General features: G+C 44.8%; 1 protein-coding gene across 1 annotated transcript in view; it reads right to left on the bottom strand.

The window, feature by feature from the left end:
* ABCC3 (ATP binding cassette subfamily C member 3) overlaps window positions 1–17,117 on the bottom strand; it is a 51,147-nt gene extending 34,030 nt beyond the window's left edge. Inside the window, exons 1-3 of the mRNA XM_082327060.1 lie at window positions 17,056–17,117; window positions 1,360–1,536; window positions 318–443 (exon numbers count right to left, since the gene is read on the bottom strand). Of these exons, the coding sequence (XP_082183186.1) occupies window positions 318–443; window positions 1,360–1,536; window positions 17,056–17,085 (333 nt within the window). The 5' untranslated portion in view covers window positions 17,086–17,117. The remainder of the gene's footprint in view (window positions 1–317; window positions 444–1,359; window positions 1,537–17,055) is intronic.
* Window positions 17,118–19,332: the final 2,215 nt, after the last annotated feature.

Below are 19,332 nucleotides of genomic sequence, written 5' to 3'. Positions count from 1 at the left end.
CTCTCTGTTTAGTCAAAGTCATATCCAAATTCTCTCCACACCTGGATCACAAGCATGGAGAAACAGATGAGAGCAAGGTGGGAGGCAGAACAATCTCTCCATTATAAAGATTTTAATTTACATAGCTGAATCTACATGAGAGAGATATCTGTAACTGCGGCCTTTTCGGTAAGCAAAATTTGCTTCAGTAATACAAGTACTAATAATTCATTTAAAAGAGTACAGGATAAGGCAATGAATGCAAAGGAACCCTTTTCCTCCTTCACCTAAGAAAGAGTTATTCTTATTGGTCACAATAAACAGAAATGGCTACGAACCACAGTGACGCCAACGATCAATGGAGTTACAAAATAGACCGGTGGAGGCGTTCTGTTTTGCAGGAGCTCGTGGAAAGAGTAGAAGAGATCTGCCCAGCTCACGCACCACAGCAGGACACCGAGCAGCTGAAAGCAGTCAAACAGAAACAGCATTTGGTAAACTCATCTCCAGGGGCAGTCAGAGGGCTAGCAAAACCGTTGCGATTCACAGATTCCCAGCAAGACAAAGCTGTGTAAACAGAACAACGCTGCTGCCTTCATCAGTTGCAGTCAGGCTAACGGAACTGTCCCGCTGCACTCAAACCAAGGATCTCATCCCAACTGCTTTCCAAGGGATTTGCAAACACAACCAATAGAAAGACTCATGTATTTACCTGCTTTTTTCCCATACTATTCAGTTTTGATTGGAAACACAGGCAGCATCCAGATTGAAGGCAGACATGCCCTGAAGCAGAGGCCTGGAATTTTTCTCCAGGAATAACCCCAGTTCTCTCATGGCCTATGGAAAGTGCCTTGCTTGCTTTCCTTAGACCTAGCCACTTATAAACCAGAGGTGCTGTTGACACCAGCCATCTCTTAAGCACAAGACGCAGATGAAATCATACAGCTATTGGGTGGGTAGAGTGGCTGGAAAAAAATACCTTCTTGTGCTTACTTTCACAATGAGAAGGAATTCTCACTAGACCTACCTTAAGGTCTTTGTTTTGCAGCTTTCCGTGGTTTAAAGCTTAGGTAAGGGTAAAGCAGCATATTTTTGGCTCAACAAAGGGGTGAACTCTTTGCTGCAGAGCCATCAACTCCTCCCTCTACCCAGAAAGGTGGGCTCGCAGGATGGATTTCCTTACAGATGAGCTATCCTTTGGTATCCTTCCTCAGAAATCTGTACGTACACTGTTGCTTCCTATAAGCAAGTTCTTCAGCTCCCCCATAAATCAGAGGGAATTTTTTTTAAACCCTACTGCAGCACTTGCTTGGATACTGAACTAATACTAACAAACTCAAAACTGCCCATTACTCGTGTAGCACTGCAAAGAGATCTTACCGTCTTGAACCTGCTCAACATGGAAAGCACGATGTACCCTCTTTTGTTGTGCTTTAGGTAGAGAAGATAAAAGGGTAATGCACTCCAGAGATAAATGCTAGGGATCCACGCTAGGATGGTATTCTGGAAACACGGTGTCAGGTCTGGATTATCAGTGTGTATCGAAAGATTTGAATCCTGGAAAAAAAGATGAGACATTTATTAATAGAGAGGCAGAAGTGCTGCCAGTTGGAACATCTGCTTGAAGAAGTTGTATCCAAATTCTGCTGGGGTTAGCAAATGGCCTTAGTAAAAGCTTTCCAAAAATACCTATCCCAACTACTTGTGGTTAATCTGCTATAGTAAAAGGGCTAAGTACAGCTTTAAATACTGGGCAAAACCTAGAAAGACAGACTTCTGCCCTCCTGTATCTCAGATTTGGACATATATTTCGCAGCAGACAAACCCCTTGTGTTTCTGTCTTTGCTAAGGCTTAGCTACAGGTGCTGATACCACGGCGTTTCTCAGGCATTCCCAGCCTGGAGTGCAACTGCTAAACAGAGCTCTTGAGGGAAAATCCTCAACTTGAGAACTCATCCAGCAAGAATGTCCAGCACTGGAGAAATGATCAGATTTAGATCAACCGTGTGCTGACCTGGGAAAACACCCTCCATTTATGACTAAAATTTTGTCCTTCTTACTCATACGCCTCCAACTGTAATTACTTCCCTGTTCTAAACAAAGGTAAAAGGAATGTAGTTAACAGGGAGGTAGGAATATGGGTTTTCTTGCAAACATCGCAAGCAATGCTTTTCATCTGTGACCTCGGACACCACAATCCACATATGCAACTTGTACCTAAGGATCTGAATGCACCACATGCAAACACAGTTACACAAGTTCAAACTAAAATAGAAATTTCAGTACAGTTAAGGGGAACTTGGTTTTAATCAAACCTACTGGAAATTCACAACTTGCATTTCACCATCTGATGTGTCATCTTAAATGTGGTAGATAAATACTTACTTGCAGGAAATGTAAAATGACTTTGTTGTACTATCATTAACAAGCAGATGATAAAAGTAAGTTATCTGCGGCTCAAATATGCCTTATCTCTGCACTAGAATCATTTGCTTGTACCTAATTATTTTTGGGTATGAGCTCTTAGTAGAAGTATGTTTCAGTTAAGCTGAGCCACTTCTCCCCATCCCTTATAAATGAATAACTGACTAGTCTGAACGTGAATTCTTCAAAAGTATTTCCAGTCCTGCTTTTGTTTACCAACACAAAAGAGACCGAATGCTGAAAGCGATGGTTGGTTTTAGGAGAACTGAAGAGCCACAATCTGCTGACAATCTTTCAAGGTCAGTGATGATCTGTCAGCAGGGACATGCATCACTGCATCCGTCCACACACACACACGAAAGAGCTGGTAAGTGTAATGAAACTACAAAGCCTCGGCAGGTCGCAGGATGGTTTGGCTGAACTGTGACAAGTTTGTCACTCAATACTTCAGCTTTGGCACAAATGAAACCTCTGGCAGCGGTGAAGGGTGGCACAAATCCGTTAGCTGCACATCTGAGCTGCACCCTTTAATGCCGCGGAGTTAGTGCCTCTCCAGCTGAGAAATGGCTCTTTTGGAGGCACCCAGCGCGGGCCAGGGAATAAAAACATTCCCATTTACCTAAACAGGTTTGTCCAGACCTAGGGGAAACTTCAGCCACAAATCAACAACACAGGGGCAATTACACTGCAATTCAAACATAGGATCAAAACCAGACAAAACTCCAGCCTCACATTCAAACTATTTCTGTGTTTTCCTCCAGCAAGCAGGTCTCTGGCACCAGAAAGGAAGATAACATTTAAAGAGCACCCATTTTTGGCTCATCTTCAAAACATTTCAGCATCTCTAACATGATAAGCTCCCTTAGCAGCTACCCTGCTTGGGGCAGGAGATGCCCTCTAGAAGTTTGGAGCGGAAGAGTTCCAAAGCAGGAGCTTATCTACTATCATTTATTCACAAAATAGTAACTTCCTCTTTAAATTACATGTGGTTTAACAATGTCTTGAGCGTGTTTGCAATTGTTCTCCTTTTGCGTGCTGGAAAAAATCCTGAAAAAGGAAAGCTGAGGAAGAATAGCAATAATGGCACAGAATAAAACAAAGATTCTGTTTAAGAGAAAAGTTATTGAGCGGGGAAAAAAAAAAAGCACGCTCTTAATTTAAACCTTTCCTATAAGACCAAACTGTCCAGAAATGGCTTTCTGTCTGACAGCAACCTAGAGACTGCTCCAGATGTCCATTAACTTCGGACTGAACACAAGCTGACTATTGTATCCAAGACACAGACTGTATGGCTGCCAAACCATTTAAAGGTTTTCATTAACTCTTATTTAAACAAGGCAAAGGACTTGCATTTCTGAACGTACAAATAGAGCTGGCCAGAAAACAAAAATTCTGTCCTAAAAAAACACGTAAGATTTTGAGATTCGGTTGAATTATCCCTGAGAATAAAAGTGGAACCTTTCCAAAACTATGTGGAAGTACAAGAAGCAGCACCCACCCAGTGACCAACAAGAGCCTGCTGCTTCCATGGCACCCGGGAAACGGGGATGTGGGCTGAAGGAGAAACCTACGTCCAAGGTGACAGACCTGACTACTGGCTATCTTGGGAATGTTTTCCCAGGTCCAGTTCCATCCTGGAGCAGATAAACAAGCTTTCCTGGAACAGATCTGTTTCTGTAAAAAGTTTCCCTTTCAACGAATTGGTGTTTTCTGAGAGCAGACTCCTTCCATCCTTGAATACAATGAGAGGGGTTCCTGGTAGAAGGCACAGTACCAAAATATTTAAGTAGTGTAATTCCATGCAAATTACTTGCTCTCCCTAAGACCGGACCGTAGTGGACCCATGCTGCTATGCCATGTGCCGTGTAGCAGGGACTCTGCTATGAATTATTATTACTACTTTTAAATCTGGGAACCTGAAAGTTGCCTTTCTTACTACATCTCTTACCAAGCTGGGTCTGTTTTCACAGAGCTGGCAGTTCCACTTTATGGCTTTATAAATCACCACACTGACAGCATATATTCCAACATCCACTCCAACCCTAAACAACTAATTTTGAGTCAGAATATGACATGATGTCTCAATACAATCTATCCCGACCCAGCCAACATTGTTAAATATTGCTAAATATACCCTTACAATTCAGCAGTAAATTTATAGAACTCCACCCTTGAGAACAAACACAAGAAGCAACGGCTGGAGAGACACACCAGCTCTTTGACTCTTATCTTTAAGGCTCCTGCTTTAATATGGCTTTGCCTTTCCATATTCTGAGCTCTGTCCTGGTAAGCAGAGCAAGTTTAAATGCTTCTTGTGACCCATTCTGATTGAGGATGAAAATCCCCACCTCGGGCTGCCTGGGCTTGAGGGTTTTCTTTGGACGTGCTACTGAAAGAGGCCTAATACGCTGACGTTGGATAGCACACACCTTCCTCAGCTCATGGCCCTGTCCCGTCCTGAGAGCCGCTCACCTTCCTCTGTGCATCACAGCTCTGTCTCGGGGTCCCCTTCAATGAAAGCCCACTGAAAACACCCTGCAGGCAGCTCTGTGACCCATCAACAGGCATCTCACAAGGGGAAATACTCAGCAGCACGTGCTGGGAAACACCACTTTCTCCAAGAAACTCATTCCAGGGAAACTGTAACAGCCAGCGTGTCTATCACAGCTAACACCGCTGTCAGCTCGCTTCCCCAGAAACAAGTCCTCAGGGCAGTAACCTGTGACCTCTTCCTAATCCAGGCTCCCGCTGTGCTCCGAGGCTCCTCCAGACTGCCAAGAGCTCCGTGGCAACTGTCCGTAAGCAGCAGCATTCCCTTGGGTGCAGTATCACGGATCGGGTTGGAGGCTCTGCTGGTGAGATACAGCATTACAGAAAAAACAGCCCAGTGTACCTAACTCCTTGGGCACACAACTGACTTAATCCTGTAATAATACTTAAATGCAATGCCAACATCCATGGCAAAAGAAATCAGAGATGCTTGTTACAGCTTCACAGCAGACAAGGGGTTCCCTGGAGTCTAAAACTTACAAATTAGTGGGGCTTTCTGTTGATCAGTTAAGAATATCATTGACATTGTGCCTTGCAGCGGCTTTCAATTATACCCATCACTCCAGCCACAGTCTTTGGATAAACACAACCCTACTATTAAGGGCCATCTATGCAGTAGGACTTAGATTTAGATGAGCAGTTTTAAATACATGATCTTCTTTTAAGAGAAAGTATTCAACAGGGGAAGCTCTGAGCAACATTAAATCTGCTCTAATACTTAGTACTTTGTATTACACTTTCCCCTCTGGAAAAGAACACTGCTATTTAAAAGGCTGTCCTTAAAACTGATAATGCCTTTAAAGGAAACAAAAGTTCAACGCAACAGATCTTGGTTTTCCTGCACATCATCCCTTATAGCTTTCAAACAAAAGGGGGAATGAACAGAAAGCCTAAAGCTAGGCTGAAAACCAGGAACAGGGAAATTCCTGTCTATGCCTTTCCCGAACCCCAAGGATAATGTTAATAGAACCTGCTGAGAAAGACCAGTTGGGGTTCTGGTCTTGGGTTTAAGTCTAAACCAACTCCTACTCCACTGCAGAAGTTAAATATAATAAAATATAATATAATATATATAATTATATAATAATATATAATTATATATAATATATAATATATAATATAATAAAAGTGCCTCACACTGGCTTTACCCAGCACACAGATGACACTGCAGTAATGCTCTTCAAACAGCCGGCAAGAGAAAGCTCCCAAACCCTAGGGAAGACTAACAATGTCTTTTGTAGCCTCGAGCAGTTATCTCCATTGCGTGGATAAATTAATACATGTTTCTCTCTAAGTTTTTATAGCGCAAAAAGAATCAGGAAAAGCACAGGAAACACAAATTCATCCTTTATCTGCTGGGAAGGTGAAGGCCATTGCGTTGACATCATTCACACTCTACCCAAGGTTAATACAGGCCGTATCGCTGATTCTGTGTCACTTATCACTAGTTGGCACATTATTGAAGATTAACAATCAAATTGGAAAGCCGACTGGGAAGGTACACATGAAGAGTAAAAGATAGGGAAGTGAATAACTGAAAGTAATAACGCTTCCCTGCAGTAAATAAACATGGAATGGGATCTCCTGTAGAAGAAATTGTCAGTGAGAACTTAAATGCAGAGGAGAATCTTCCTGCCCTTCTTTTGCCCCTAGGTCTGGTAAATACCCTGCCAGTGAGTTTCACTTGCACAGCCCGGCAAAAAAAAAAAAGAAAAGAATAAAAATAGGATGTTTTTCTCTTGGCTCTACCACACGGCCTCCTCCCAAGAATGAGGATGGCTCTGCAGTGGCTCTGAACCACCATGCCAAAATCAACCAGGGCTCAGACTCAGCTACAGCACAGCCTTCATCTCAGCCTCTCCATGCCTTACCTCCCACTTCTAGGTGTTGTCCATCTCCTCTGCTTGGTCCTTGTTGGTAAACGCTTTGGGGCAAACTCTAATAACCATTTTAGAGCACAAATGCAAACAAGCACTCTGCTCCAGGCTTCCAGAAGGCTGCAAGTTTCAAATGGCCCTTTTAGAGCAAGATCACCCATTTACAGGTTCCAAAGGAACAATCTCACTCGCAGAAGGAGTAACATGCTTCATCGATCCACAGTGACTGCTGCACAACTCAATTCCTTCACACGATTACGTGAACAACCTTCCCCCCACCCCTCTCTTAAGGCAGGGCAGAAGATAATGCCATTCTCCACTGCAACAACACAACAAGACAGCTTGGGAAAAAGGGGCGGTTGAGAGGATGTAAGCATTTATAGTACTGCATGAACCACACAGTAAATAACCAGAAATACCATTTTTCTGTTTACAAAGCACACTGCAATAGTTATCTACATTAGTGAAGGACACCATGCAGGATGCTGAACTTTCTTTTCCAGCAGTAAAAGGATCTTTAGTGGCTTATTTTAGTCAATCAAACAGACCTTGCAAAAGTTCATAGCCTATACGAGCTAGTTCATGGTTGTGGAGTAACTAGTCACAGGTTATTGCTTGAGTCGAAGTTTCATGGTACAGATGGTACCAACCACGCAATGCACTTGAGAACTGTGGACCAGCATCCAAAAATCAATGTACGGGCTTAGTGACAGGTGTTATACTGTCCTGCTTTCGGCTGGGACAGAGTTAACTTTCTTCCTAGTAGCTGGTATAGTGCTGTGTTTTGCATTTAGGATGAGAATAATGTTGATAACACACTGATGTTTAGCTGTTGCTAAGCAGTGCTTACACTAAGTCAAGGACTTTGCAGCTTCCCATGCCCTGCCCGGTGCACAAGGAGCTGGGAGGGGGCACAGCCAGGACAGCGACCCAGACCGGCCACAGGGCTGTTCCATACCCTATGACGTCATGCCCAGTATAAAAACTGGGGGGAGTTCGCTGGGGGGCAGTGACTCCTTGGGGACTGGCTGGGCATCGGTCAGCAGGTGGTGAGCTACTGCATCGTGCATCACTCGCTTTGTATATTATTATTATTATTATTATTATTATTACTATTTTACTTTATTTTATTTCAATTATTAAACTGTTCTTATCTCAACCCCTGAGTTTTCTCACTTTCACTCTTCCGATTCTCTCCCCCATCCCACCAGGGTGGAGTGAGCAAGCGGCTGGGTGGGGCTTAGTTGCTGGCTAGGGTTAATCCATGACATATATACAAAACGGTAAGTTTCTTTTTCTTCTCTTCTTAGTTTTTAAGAGTAGAAGTTCCAAGCTTCTCTGCCACCATGAACAAAAATGGAGCAGGATGAAAAAAAGGTAGGTTTGCATTCTGCCACAGTCATCCATCCCCAGGAAACAGGTCTTTCAGAAAAGCATCTGTAGCATAACATAGTAAAGTAGAAGTTTACCACAGGAAATATCTGCATCTAAGACAACACACACTTAAAGTAAAAGTAAAATTCATCTATTTCAACTGTTTTAGCAGCAGTCAGTCTTCTTGCTTGGACAGAGGGACATATATTGACTTGCAGAGGGGAAGGCAAAGTGCAACCATAGAGGTACAACTGCTCATGAATCAAAAGCAGGATTGAGAGGAAAAGGAAACGGGATCATCCTTTCCCCAAAAGAAAGTCCCCGACTGTCTGTCAGAATTGATAAAAGCTATATGCTGTTGTAGAGAAAACTTTCTGTTAATTGCATCATCAAAGGCCTTTCCTATGGCCTTGTGAAAGTATAAATAAAGGAGTGAGTTACTGTATTTTAGCCCAGTGTGATGATGGGTGTGAGGGAATACCCTTAATTTGAGCCATCCCATCTCCTTTCAGTCAAAAGGAACAGGCTAAATCCAAGGATCGTAATGAATGTAGCTCAATTGAGAAGAGGTAGGAACAGCTGAAACAGCTGCAAATGAGATGGTCCCTGCTTTATTTTCTCCCCTTCCCACCCCGATGCCTCCATTTTAAGCTGGCCCGTCCAGTTGAGCTGCTATACAATAAAACGGATTGTCACAAAAAAATTGTCATCAGTGCTACTCTGACACTCCACCTGCCTAGTGGGAGCTGGAACCAACAAATTAACTGCAGGGATAACGAGATTTTAGTGGCTGGTCAAGGCTGTCTTTAACACGACAGCAGCGTGGGAGTTTGGGGGGCAGGACAGAAAGGTGACGTGCCACCTCAAGCATCCAAGGTTGGTCACATTCTTCAGCTGCAGGGACGCTCATTAGGGGAGCGCCAAGAAGTCAAATGCAGCAGCAGGCTAGAGGGCAAGACAGAGCCCGGGTGTTAATAAGCTTTAATGCCAAGATTAAGCCTGGTTTATCACTCACAGAACTGACCTAAGCTCACCTAACACAGACAAGCATCACACTCTAGCTACACTCTCAGAGTTAATGTGCACAAACCATACTCATTTCTGTCAACAGACCTACTTATTTCAGTCATTTTTATTCAGAAAAAGAGTGAACTCTACAGTCTGGCCCTAAACCACGACAGTAGTTTCAGAGAGAAAGAGAGCTCACAAAGCACCGCCTTAGGTAGCATCAGTGGGAAACGTCTGCTCCTATGCCTCCCCCACCCTCTCAGCTATTCTCTCTTCTCTTCCCTTCTTAAAGTGAAGGTTGGCCTTCACTGTTGTGAAGCCAAAAAAATTCAGAGATAAATAAAAGATGGGATCAGGTGACTATGGAAAAGGAATATGTTAATCAGAGACATCAGAGCAAAGGCAGAACTGTCCTGGTACATTGTTTTACCCCAAACCAATTGCATGCGCAGCTTCTCTCCAATATCAACTAAGAGAAGTAAACATAAAGCTTAAAACTTGATTTTTGACACCCAGAAACCCCTTATTTCTAAAAGAATCATGTTTAACTATGACCTGTACAAACACCCTGCAACTGAATCTGCCCAGCCAGCGCTGGTATGAAGAAAGCAGCGCCATCCCTGAAGACGTGCTGTAAGACCGCAGTGGCCCAACCCCAACACGCTTCCAGTACCAATGCTTCAAATACCCAAAGCAGCCAGAACTTTCACACTTTGCCACCAAGAGGCTTAGACATGGCAAGTGAATTTTTGCAGGTGACCAACATGTAAGCAAGAGGTAGCAACTCTCTATCAGGGCAGGAGAAAAAAGGGAAAAAAAGCAGCGGACAGAAGAGCATTGCTGCAGATGAAGATTACCACTGGCCACAATTTTCCATCTGATGGATCTTCCAGTAGTAAACTATTTCCCCCAGAAGATATACCTTGCTTTTTCAAAGGAGACAAACCATAAAAACGAAAGTTTTTTAATGGTTTTTGTTTCACTTTGCCTGCTCTCACCTCCCCTTACCGTAATAAAAAGATGATATCCAGAACGTGGAGAGTTTTTCCCTTTTACTTTTCCGTGTTTCCAAACGTACATAATAACACAGGGAAATGAAAAAAAATTGCATGTCTAAGAGGTTCTAGAATAGAAGTCACTCAACTAGGGGGGAAAGGAGAGATACCAAAGGAAGAAATGAGAAGTAGGCTTCTTTTTTTTAATTGCACAAGTGTCAAATGTATTTCTGTATTCTCAGAAAGTTTTGGAAAGAAAATAGATATTATTACTTCTGAAACTAAATGACTTTGACATTTGAAATAACTCCTGTGAAAGTTTTTCTTCTCCCCCTCCTTCATTTCTTATTCTGCTCTAGTTCAAAGCTGTACGACGCTGGCACGTGACATTACTATAAACGATCTAAGTTTTACTGCATTGCCTTCACCTCTCGTGCTGCCGTGAGATAGCACGGGGACAAGGTGCCAGCTCACACAGGCCCAGCACGGAATCAAGGCTGTTGGTTGTACAAAAGCCTGAACGCATTCCTGGGAAGGTCTCTGGCTGCTTGCCGCTCCGCTCTCCTCCAGCTCAGCCAAATAACGTGCGACTGGATAATGGCCCATCATATTAACGGCAGTATCAGGAGACAAATGGAGCATTAGCTTACTGGAAAAATCAAAGATCCCATTTAATACATTTCTCAAAGGAATTTTTTTAAAATTAAATTTTAAACAGTAATAGTCTCTTCATTTTAATACATTACAAATTTACACATGCAGAAAGGAAGGATTATATCTCCAGCGGCACAGCAATTTGCCTACCAGGTAGGTTAGGCCTATCTCAAAATGCTTTATATTCTTAACTGTAGCGATTAAATAAGCTCCATTTTAAGGAGCTCCTCATGCGACTCAGATTTTGTTTCAGGCATTATTTCTTTTCAGGAGTCAAACTTTCTGGTATCCCTAAGTCCCAGACACTACATCTACCAGCTATGTTGCTTACGCCACAACGGTCAGCGCTGTGACCAGGGAGGAACAGTTGTGTTGAAAGCTGAAAAAGATACGACCTTGAGGTTTGCTACAGAGAAAAAGTCTCCCTGTGGGGCTTTAATCCTCCGTTAAAGCAAGGTGGGACCTTGCCTCCCTACCATCTGCCCCATCTCACAGCATCCTCAAGTTTTACTGTCCCACCCCCAGGAAACACATGGAAGGGAGGGACAAGCAGGCTTTTCTGTCCGGAATATCTTTGTGAAGCATCTCCCACAAAGCCACAGTGCACCCCGGCAAAAAAAAAAAGATTCTTCTACCCCGGGTGTTTTTTTCCTAAAAATCCTTTTTCCTGCAATTCCAGATTTCCAACTGGGAATTTCCAGAAGGGACTCAACCACGCTGGTCAGGTGCTGGTGGTGACAATTTTAGCTGCTGCCCCCATTCTCCTGCGCTGAGGACTGTACTGTTCGTTTGACCCATCAGTGTGCTGGTTTGAAGGAAACAGCAACGCCTGCTTTGCTCGAAAAACATGAGCAATCATTCACATATTCTACCGAAATGAATGCCATTTTCATGAGCTTCATTAATTGACACTGCCATCGAAGGACTCCATAAATCCTTGATATTGGCAGCTTTCGCTGGCATTACGTTTTGCTGACAACTCTCAAATCCAGCCTTTGTCTTTCCGAAACAGATTCAAATACAGTCTGTTATGCCGTTTACACACAGATGAATGATAACAGGTCCTGGATAATACTCCAGATGTAATGATAAGTATTTACACTGCTCTTGACATTGAGAATCTGAGGCCCAAATCCTTTAGCAATAGCTTCCATTCAACTCAATTCAAGAGTCTCAAAATCTTGCAGGATTTGAGCTTGAGTACTTAATTGCTTTTAAGTTCAGAATGTTACCAACACAGCTACCCTTTGCGAGAGCATAACTTCATAGATCTGATGTCTGAAGATACCATTAAAGTTACCTATTTTGATCTCTTACCTAACGTGAGAAAGAACACAGATACCTGACGCGATCGTTTGTGCAGAGATTTATAGAAGTTATCTGAAGCTGGATGCAGTTAAAGATTATGTGGAGATCTGCATCACATTTAAATATCTATAAACACTGAACAGTCTGTGTTTATCACAGTGTGGCAGAAGGGGAAGCTAATATATAAAGAACAGCCAGTCTGGACTATACTACCTTACTGCAGAATCTCTCCTTTGCAATGACCTGCTACCACTTTTCACTTCACTTTTTCTCTGCTGGAACTAATTTAGTTGAAAATATAAGAGAATAATTGAAATGTGATGTTTTATTATTAATTTAGGGCCAAATCACATAAGTTGTGGGGTTTTTAAAATAAACTCGTACATATGTTACAAGAAGTACATTGTCATCTTACTTGAAAGAAACATTTCTTCCTTACTACAGCTATCCTAAGTCATCTTGAACAACAACAAGTGTAAACATGACACATGATGAAGCAAAAAGGGAAATTATGCAGAGGGGAGGGTGGTGGCACTTGGAGCCAACAGGGCAGGAAGCTGCATCTCCAGAGAGCAGCATGACTTTTAGGCCAAATCTACTAAAATTTCAGAGAGTGACTCATGGTGAAGGAATATCTACAAACCTAAAGGTTAAAAGGGTGCTTGTATGAGACTATCCCAAAGACAAGACTGAGGTATTGTTTACTTTTGAGAGTTGCTGCAACTTCCTGCTGAATTACTCAAGAGCCTCTGGATGAAGAAAGAGCCAGCACTCCACGTGGGACGGGGGAAAAAAAAAGTTATCTGTCAGGAAACCAAGACACAGGGTAGGCAAGGCAACTGAGCTCTGTCAGCTAAGCGGGATCAAAAGGAGCAAGCCTGGATCTCATCCATAATTGACTAGACGTTGTGATCTCCCCTTTGAAGTGCTCTACCACTTGTCCTCCCATTTCCTATTGATGCTGTTAAAAAAAACAAAACAAAACACACCACCAAAACCACAAGCTGCTGCTTAAGCCTAGGCACTTTGTCTGTAGGCTAAGGTGCTTATATGACCCATCATCCCAACAGTACCCAGGTACGGCAGAGCACTTAAGGTTTTATCCTCGCAGCAGCCATAGTGCCGTTTCTTACCCAGCGAGTCTGAGCCACAGAGAGGCAACGTGTCTTTACAGGGGAACAGAATTTGGTTTTCTAAGCTCCTGTTGTTTAGTCGCTAGGCCAAAACACTTCTGCAGCAAACACTCCCTAGGAGATCACTTTGTTCTCCTCTCGGAAGAACTGCTCACGTTTTACTACAGCGGAGGACTAAGCAACAAATATGTGATAATTCACCAGTATCTACTTCTCAGGTACACAGATTGTGGGTCACATTAATTGGCATGCCTATGTAGCACACTTACTGCCACATAGTAAGTGTGTGACACAATAAATAGGAGGTAATTATGGGCAACTGTGAATAACACACCTAAGGACTGCCTTGTGTGGGTATGCGCTATCGCATCCATCTCCTCCGGAAGGGCATTCAGCATGGGAACACTGCTAGGAGATATTAACAATTAGCTTCAGATTTTCAATTAAAGCAGGCAGTATGTTTTCAAGTGTTCAGATGAAGAGATTGTTCATACTGCATTTTGAAAAAATAATGTTATGGTTGTTCCACTGTTATATATATATGTGTATATATACACACACACACACACTGTTATATATATATACACACACACTGTTATATATATATACACACACACCCCCACCCTGTATTTGTATTAGTGGTTTGCTGATTCCATGTTCAACATGTAAAGCAGTAGCTGGAAGCCAGAAGCTTTTATAGATTTCTAATGTGACCAACAGCATTTCCTTTAATTTCTTATTTCTAAAATGGGTTGAACAGGAAACTCTGCACAAACACAAAAAACCCAACCTGTTGACATTTCCAGCAAAATTCCCCACCCTACGTCAAGGTGAAGAGTTGAAACACTTTTGATAAGCCAAAAAAATCCAAGATAAATCAATCATCTGTTAAAGCCGATATATTTCAATGTAAACATTTTCATGAGCTAATTCTGAACTGTTTTGTTTTGATTCTGACCTCCTTTTAACAGAAAAGTATTATAGTTGGTTTAAACTCCAAACCAAAGAACTGTTTAAATTGGAACAGCATGTTTCCTTTTGCTCTAAACAGTTTTAAAACTGACCCCAACGTGTCATTCAGCTTCCAAAAATACCAAGATTTTCTTTGACAAAAAAATGGGGAAAGAGTCTAAGTTCATCAGCTATGAAAAAGTGAACATTAATATTGCTTCACATTTTATCAAGTTCCTGGTCCTGCAGAGCCGAACACCATTAGTTTGCTTGCGCAGGCCAGTAACTGCCTTTCACCTTGTTCTCCCTTCTCCCAGTGTACCGCAGCACGAGAAACCCCAACTTTTGTGGACATACTTCAAAAAGAAGCCGCTACCTAGGTTTTCTCATGGAACTGCATATTTGCACAGCAAATCATTTCAAGGTGACTGTCATCTACATGGTCATCACTTAAAATCTGTAATAAAATCAGTTCACTGTATACACTCCTGTTCACAGAGAAAACACCACCGGCAACCAAAACTAGGGTGTAAGACTCTTGGTCGCCGAGTTCAATCTGCTGGTCGCTGGGTCACGTGTGCCATTTCACACAGTCATTGAATACCATTTTTTAAAACAATTAAACAGACGGAAGGTTGTTGTGACTCTAAACAACTCTGGATCATTCTGAAGAAACAGAACAGGCCCGCATTTACTGCGCAGTTTGCCCATTTGTTTAAGGAACACTGCTCGTCTCTTTTCAATCAGTCTCCATTTATTCTTCAGTAATATTTTATGTTGAAGTATAAGTATGTGATAATTACACAAAAAAAGAAGCTTCTGGAGAGCTTTGTAACACATGCCTGACATCTTCCTTCACAGACTCAGACAGAAAATGCATTCCTCTGCCAATCCAAACTATCATATTTCAGATCAACTGGCATTAATCACATTTGAACCATTACTTTGAGCAAGGTTGAAGGTATATTTTTTAATTATGATTTATGCTTTCTTAAACATATTTAGATCTCTTCATCATTTATGCTGTAAATAAATGTTTATTAATTAAAATATCTTCCCTGGATTACCTTTATATTACTTCCTGCAAATCTAGTTTTGAAAAGCCTGGGTAATATTAAAACCAGGATACGCTACCCGAGAGTAGCACACACCAGACACAGCACTGCAAAGGGGACCGTGCCCGAGTGTAACAGTACTGCGTAAAGTACGGAATCATACATTTACTTCATACTTAAAACCAGCAAAACTGCCAGAACATTTTACATGAGTGTATCAATAAACCGCTATCAAAAGCTTTGGCCACAAAGAGCAGTTGCACTACAAGCCTTCCTTGAGAAGCTAAGACATGCTTCTCGAGGCAGTCAATAAACTAGTGAGCAGTGTTGATCTGTTTGTGCTTGTTCCTGTTCTATAAGTGTTTATCGTAGAAGTAAGAGGTGAAAATACTTGTTTGAGCAAGCTTATCTGCCAACTGTTGTAGCAGAGAGTGTGCAGAGCGCTTGGAAATTAAACCTGAAACCGAATAAAGAAAAGTAACCAAGGGGCTTAGGAGCCTAAGTCCTCTTCTAAAAAGTAATGTTGGCACAGTTTTTGAAAGAGAACTAGTTATTTGAAGATGGAACTCAGCATTAAGTCCTCACGGCCAATTGCTTGTGTTGTCCTTTAATAGCTTTCTAGTAGTGATTCCTCTTCAGACATGCCTTTTCATTCCTGCTCATCTTTCTTTGAAAAAATCTCCCTTGAGCTAGATCAATACAAGAGAAAGGCACATGCAAAAATTGCGATTTATTGGAGGGCAGTTCCAGATCCACCACACATGCCCAAACACCCATGGCTTCACACAGTCTAAAGCGCCTGCCTACACAGCACAGAGAGGAAAGCAGCATGTGTCTTGGGGAAATACTTCCCCATGTATCGTGGGGAAATACTGCACCAAGTACTTGCAGCAGCATTTACACGCTTCACCATCAGAGCAGAGCATGGCAGCAGTTTCCAAACTTTTCTGCTTACAAACCCAATGCCTGCTGCAATCAGCCTTTCCAAAAGGCTGACGGCTCCAAATACGAACATAAGTCATTGCAATCCTCTGAGGCTTGTGACCACCCTTGGCTGCCGTGAACCCATTGCTTTTTAGCAGTAACAAAACACTTAATAGGAAGCACTTTCCTGCTCATCAGAGGGGTTCTGAAGAGCAGCAGCAACACTAAGCCAGGACCCTCAGAAGAAGGGAATGGCCATGTTCATCGCTATGAGGTCCAGAGGTGGACTACAGCTGTTAGGAGAGCTGCAAGAAACACCACCTCTCCTGCAGGAAGGCGGGAGCTGTGGCATGGCCTGGGGTCTTGTGGGGTCCCTTGGGGCCTCGGCTCTGGTCTGGAGATGCTGAATCGCGAACAAGCAAGGTGCTAGCGGCCCTGCTCCTCAGCCGGCTGCCGGAGGAGTCACCGCACCAGCCGGCTCCCGGGACGGCCAGCCCCCGGCGCCCGGCAGGCGAGGGAGAGAGGCAGCTCAGCCCCTCCGGAGCCGCAGGACCGACCCTTCCCGGCCCGCTCCGGCCCCTCGGCCGCGGCGCGGCCAGCACACGGCCCCTTTCGGGGGGAACCTCCCCGCGGCGGCGGAGCGGGGCACGGCGCTTCTCCTCCGCCCCGGGGCAAGCCCCGCAGCCGGCGCCGAGGGGGCCGGTCCCCGCTTCCCCCCGGCCCCTCCGCGCAAACCTCCCCGTCCAACTTTCTCCTCAGCGGGGGAAAGCCCACGGGGCGGGAAGGCGGGGAGGGAGGCGGCACCGCCGGCCGCGCTGCTTACCCAGAAGCGGGACCCGCAGAAAGCCTCCATGGCCGCGGCAGGGGCGCAGAGCCTCCTCCAGGCCCACGCCGGGCACCAAAGAGGGGCAGAAGCCGGCTCCTTCGCTCCTGGGCGGGACGGGGCGCGGCCGCCCGCTCCTCCCCGCCCCCGTCCCGCCCTCCCCGCCGGCGGCGGGAGGCGCCAGCGCCGCCGCCCCGCTGCCCTCGCCCCCTCAGGGCGGGAGGCGGCGGCCGGGGCCGCGTCGCCTCCTCAGGCCGTGAGGCGCCCGCCAGAAGGTCCGCGGCCTCCCGCGGGCGGCGGGGCAGCCCGGGCAGGGCACGGGCCCCACGGTGGCAGCCCCTCAAAGGCCCCCGGCGGGTGTGACGGGGAGGGAGAGGGGCTGCCACAGTCCTCCTCTGCCCCCTCAAGCCTGAGCACCACTGCCGGGATGTGGCTTCTTGCTTCCCAAGGGTGACCTCCCTGTGCAAGGACCAAGCCCCCAGGAAAACACTTCCCCTGGCCAGTGTGACCTGCTGGGACAACCAGACCCCTGCTCTCGGAGGGGGACGGTGGTGGTCACCATTCGGCAAGCGAAGGGTGGGCTGAAGGATGGTCACCCAGGGTGGCTGCACGGAGCTGGGGCATCCACTGGGTTTGGGGCTGACCACGTCTGTCCATCCAGACCGCTGAGGCTAACGTTAACATCTTGGAGACACTTGTTGTCTCCCCTTTAGAGCGGTGTGGAGGGTGGTTGCCTCAGCAGGACTTACAAATGAGCGTCACGTCTCTTATCCATCCATCTGCAGCCTCTTCCTTCATGCTGATTGCTTCCGCCGTAGGCATGTGGTTAAACCAGTGGCGTGGATCCATTATCAAAAGCTTTCAGTCAATAAATTTCATGTATATGTGTAACTAATAGATTTTGTAGTGTAGCACCTTGGACACAATCTGGATTTCACCTCCCCGTGATGCAGAAGCACTGTTTGCTTTCCTCTTGGGCAGGACTTGTACAGCATTATTGACCTTCCAGCACCTGCTGTTTGTCCACCCACTTGCTGTAGCATCTGGGTCAATAACATCATCTCACGCAACGCACCCTGCTGCCACAAATCTACTTAAATTTTTTAAGAGTTTGAGTTTCCTTCCTCGCTGGAAGGTGAGGAACCATCAGGCAGAAGGGTGTTGTCAAAAATGCTCACCAGAACAGAAAAAGAGAGATGAGAAGCACGGTATTGCTGTGTCCCAAAAAATGCTTCATCCCTAAAGAAAATATATTCTGCTAATCTTTTATGAAGACCGCTGAAGATGCTCGGGGTGATACCCACTCAGAGCACTACCAGAGGAAGCCATGTGCTTCCCACAAACAATGCTGAGAATTTGTTTTAGACATTTACTATAATCTGGCTGAAGCGACACCGTTCTTATGAGTGTGGGAAGATAGGACCTTGCCCAAGATAAGGTTCTCGGGTGATTGCCTACAAGATTTGGAATCTCAGGCTGATCCAGGCTAACCAGCACAATCACATTGCAATCCTCTCAAGGAAATACTAGAGGAGCCCCAGCCAACTGGGATCGAGATCTTCTAAGAACACTGTGGGTTGTCTTTGCAAGTCTTACATTGAAACTTCTGTTTAGTGGACTTGAACCACAATAAAAGTTTTAAGAAAAGGCAGTAATAGCTGCGAGTTACTCCTTTATGGCTCTTTAAACCGCCTCTCCTGCAACAACCCGTGAGAGCAGTTGCTCCAAGTGCTGAGAATTTGACCTCTCTTGACACACAAACATGCACCTCTGTGTTTCTTGCACCGAGGAGCAGAACGTGGTGCAGTTTGAGAACGCGCCCTACGTTAAGACCAGCTCTGGCATTATAAGATGCAACAGGTACAGAGGCACCTCACGAACAGCTGCCGTAGGCTGTGTGTACAGGAGGGGAGAGGTTTATTTTATCAGTGTACTGCACAGTTCCATTGACATGTGCAACGTCAATTAATCCCTGATTAAATTATTGACTTCAGTGGAATTGTTCCACTGTACCCGTGGAGGAAGGTCCTGTATTAGGGTATTTCCCTGGATCTCGCAGGACTCTAAAGCAGGGGGCCCTAAATGTGTCTGCCTCTTGCTTCATGTTCCTAATTCACGGTGGGCAGCTTCTGCCTTCAGCAGTCCCTGCCACTGAAGAGGGGTGGTACCGGTGAGCGGGTGCCAGCCCCCCTGCGTGCCCCACCACAGGCTCGAGGAGGGCCACCGGGCAGCCAGCCCGGACCTCGCAGCAGATCCTGCTGACTTGCACTGACTCTG

This window comes from Platalea leucorodia, assembly GCF_965183815.1.
Source record: "Platalea leucorodia genome assembly, chromosome: 14".
NCBI lineage: Eukaryota > Metazoa > Chordata > Aves > Pelecaniformes > Threskiornithidae > Platalea > Platalea leucorodia.
The sequence above is the reverse complement of the archived record's forward strand: the minus strand, read 5'-3'. Positions and strand labels throughout refer to the sequence as shown.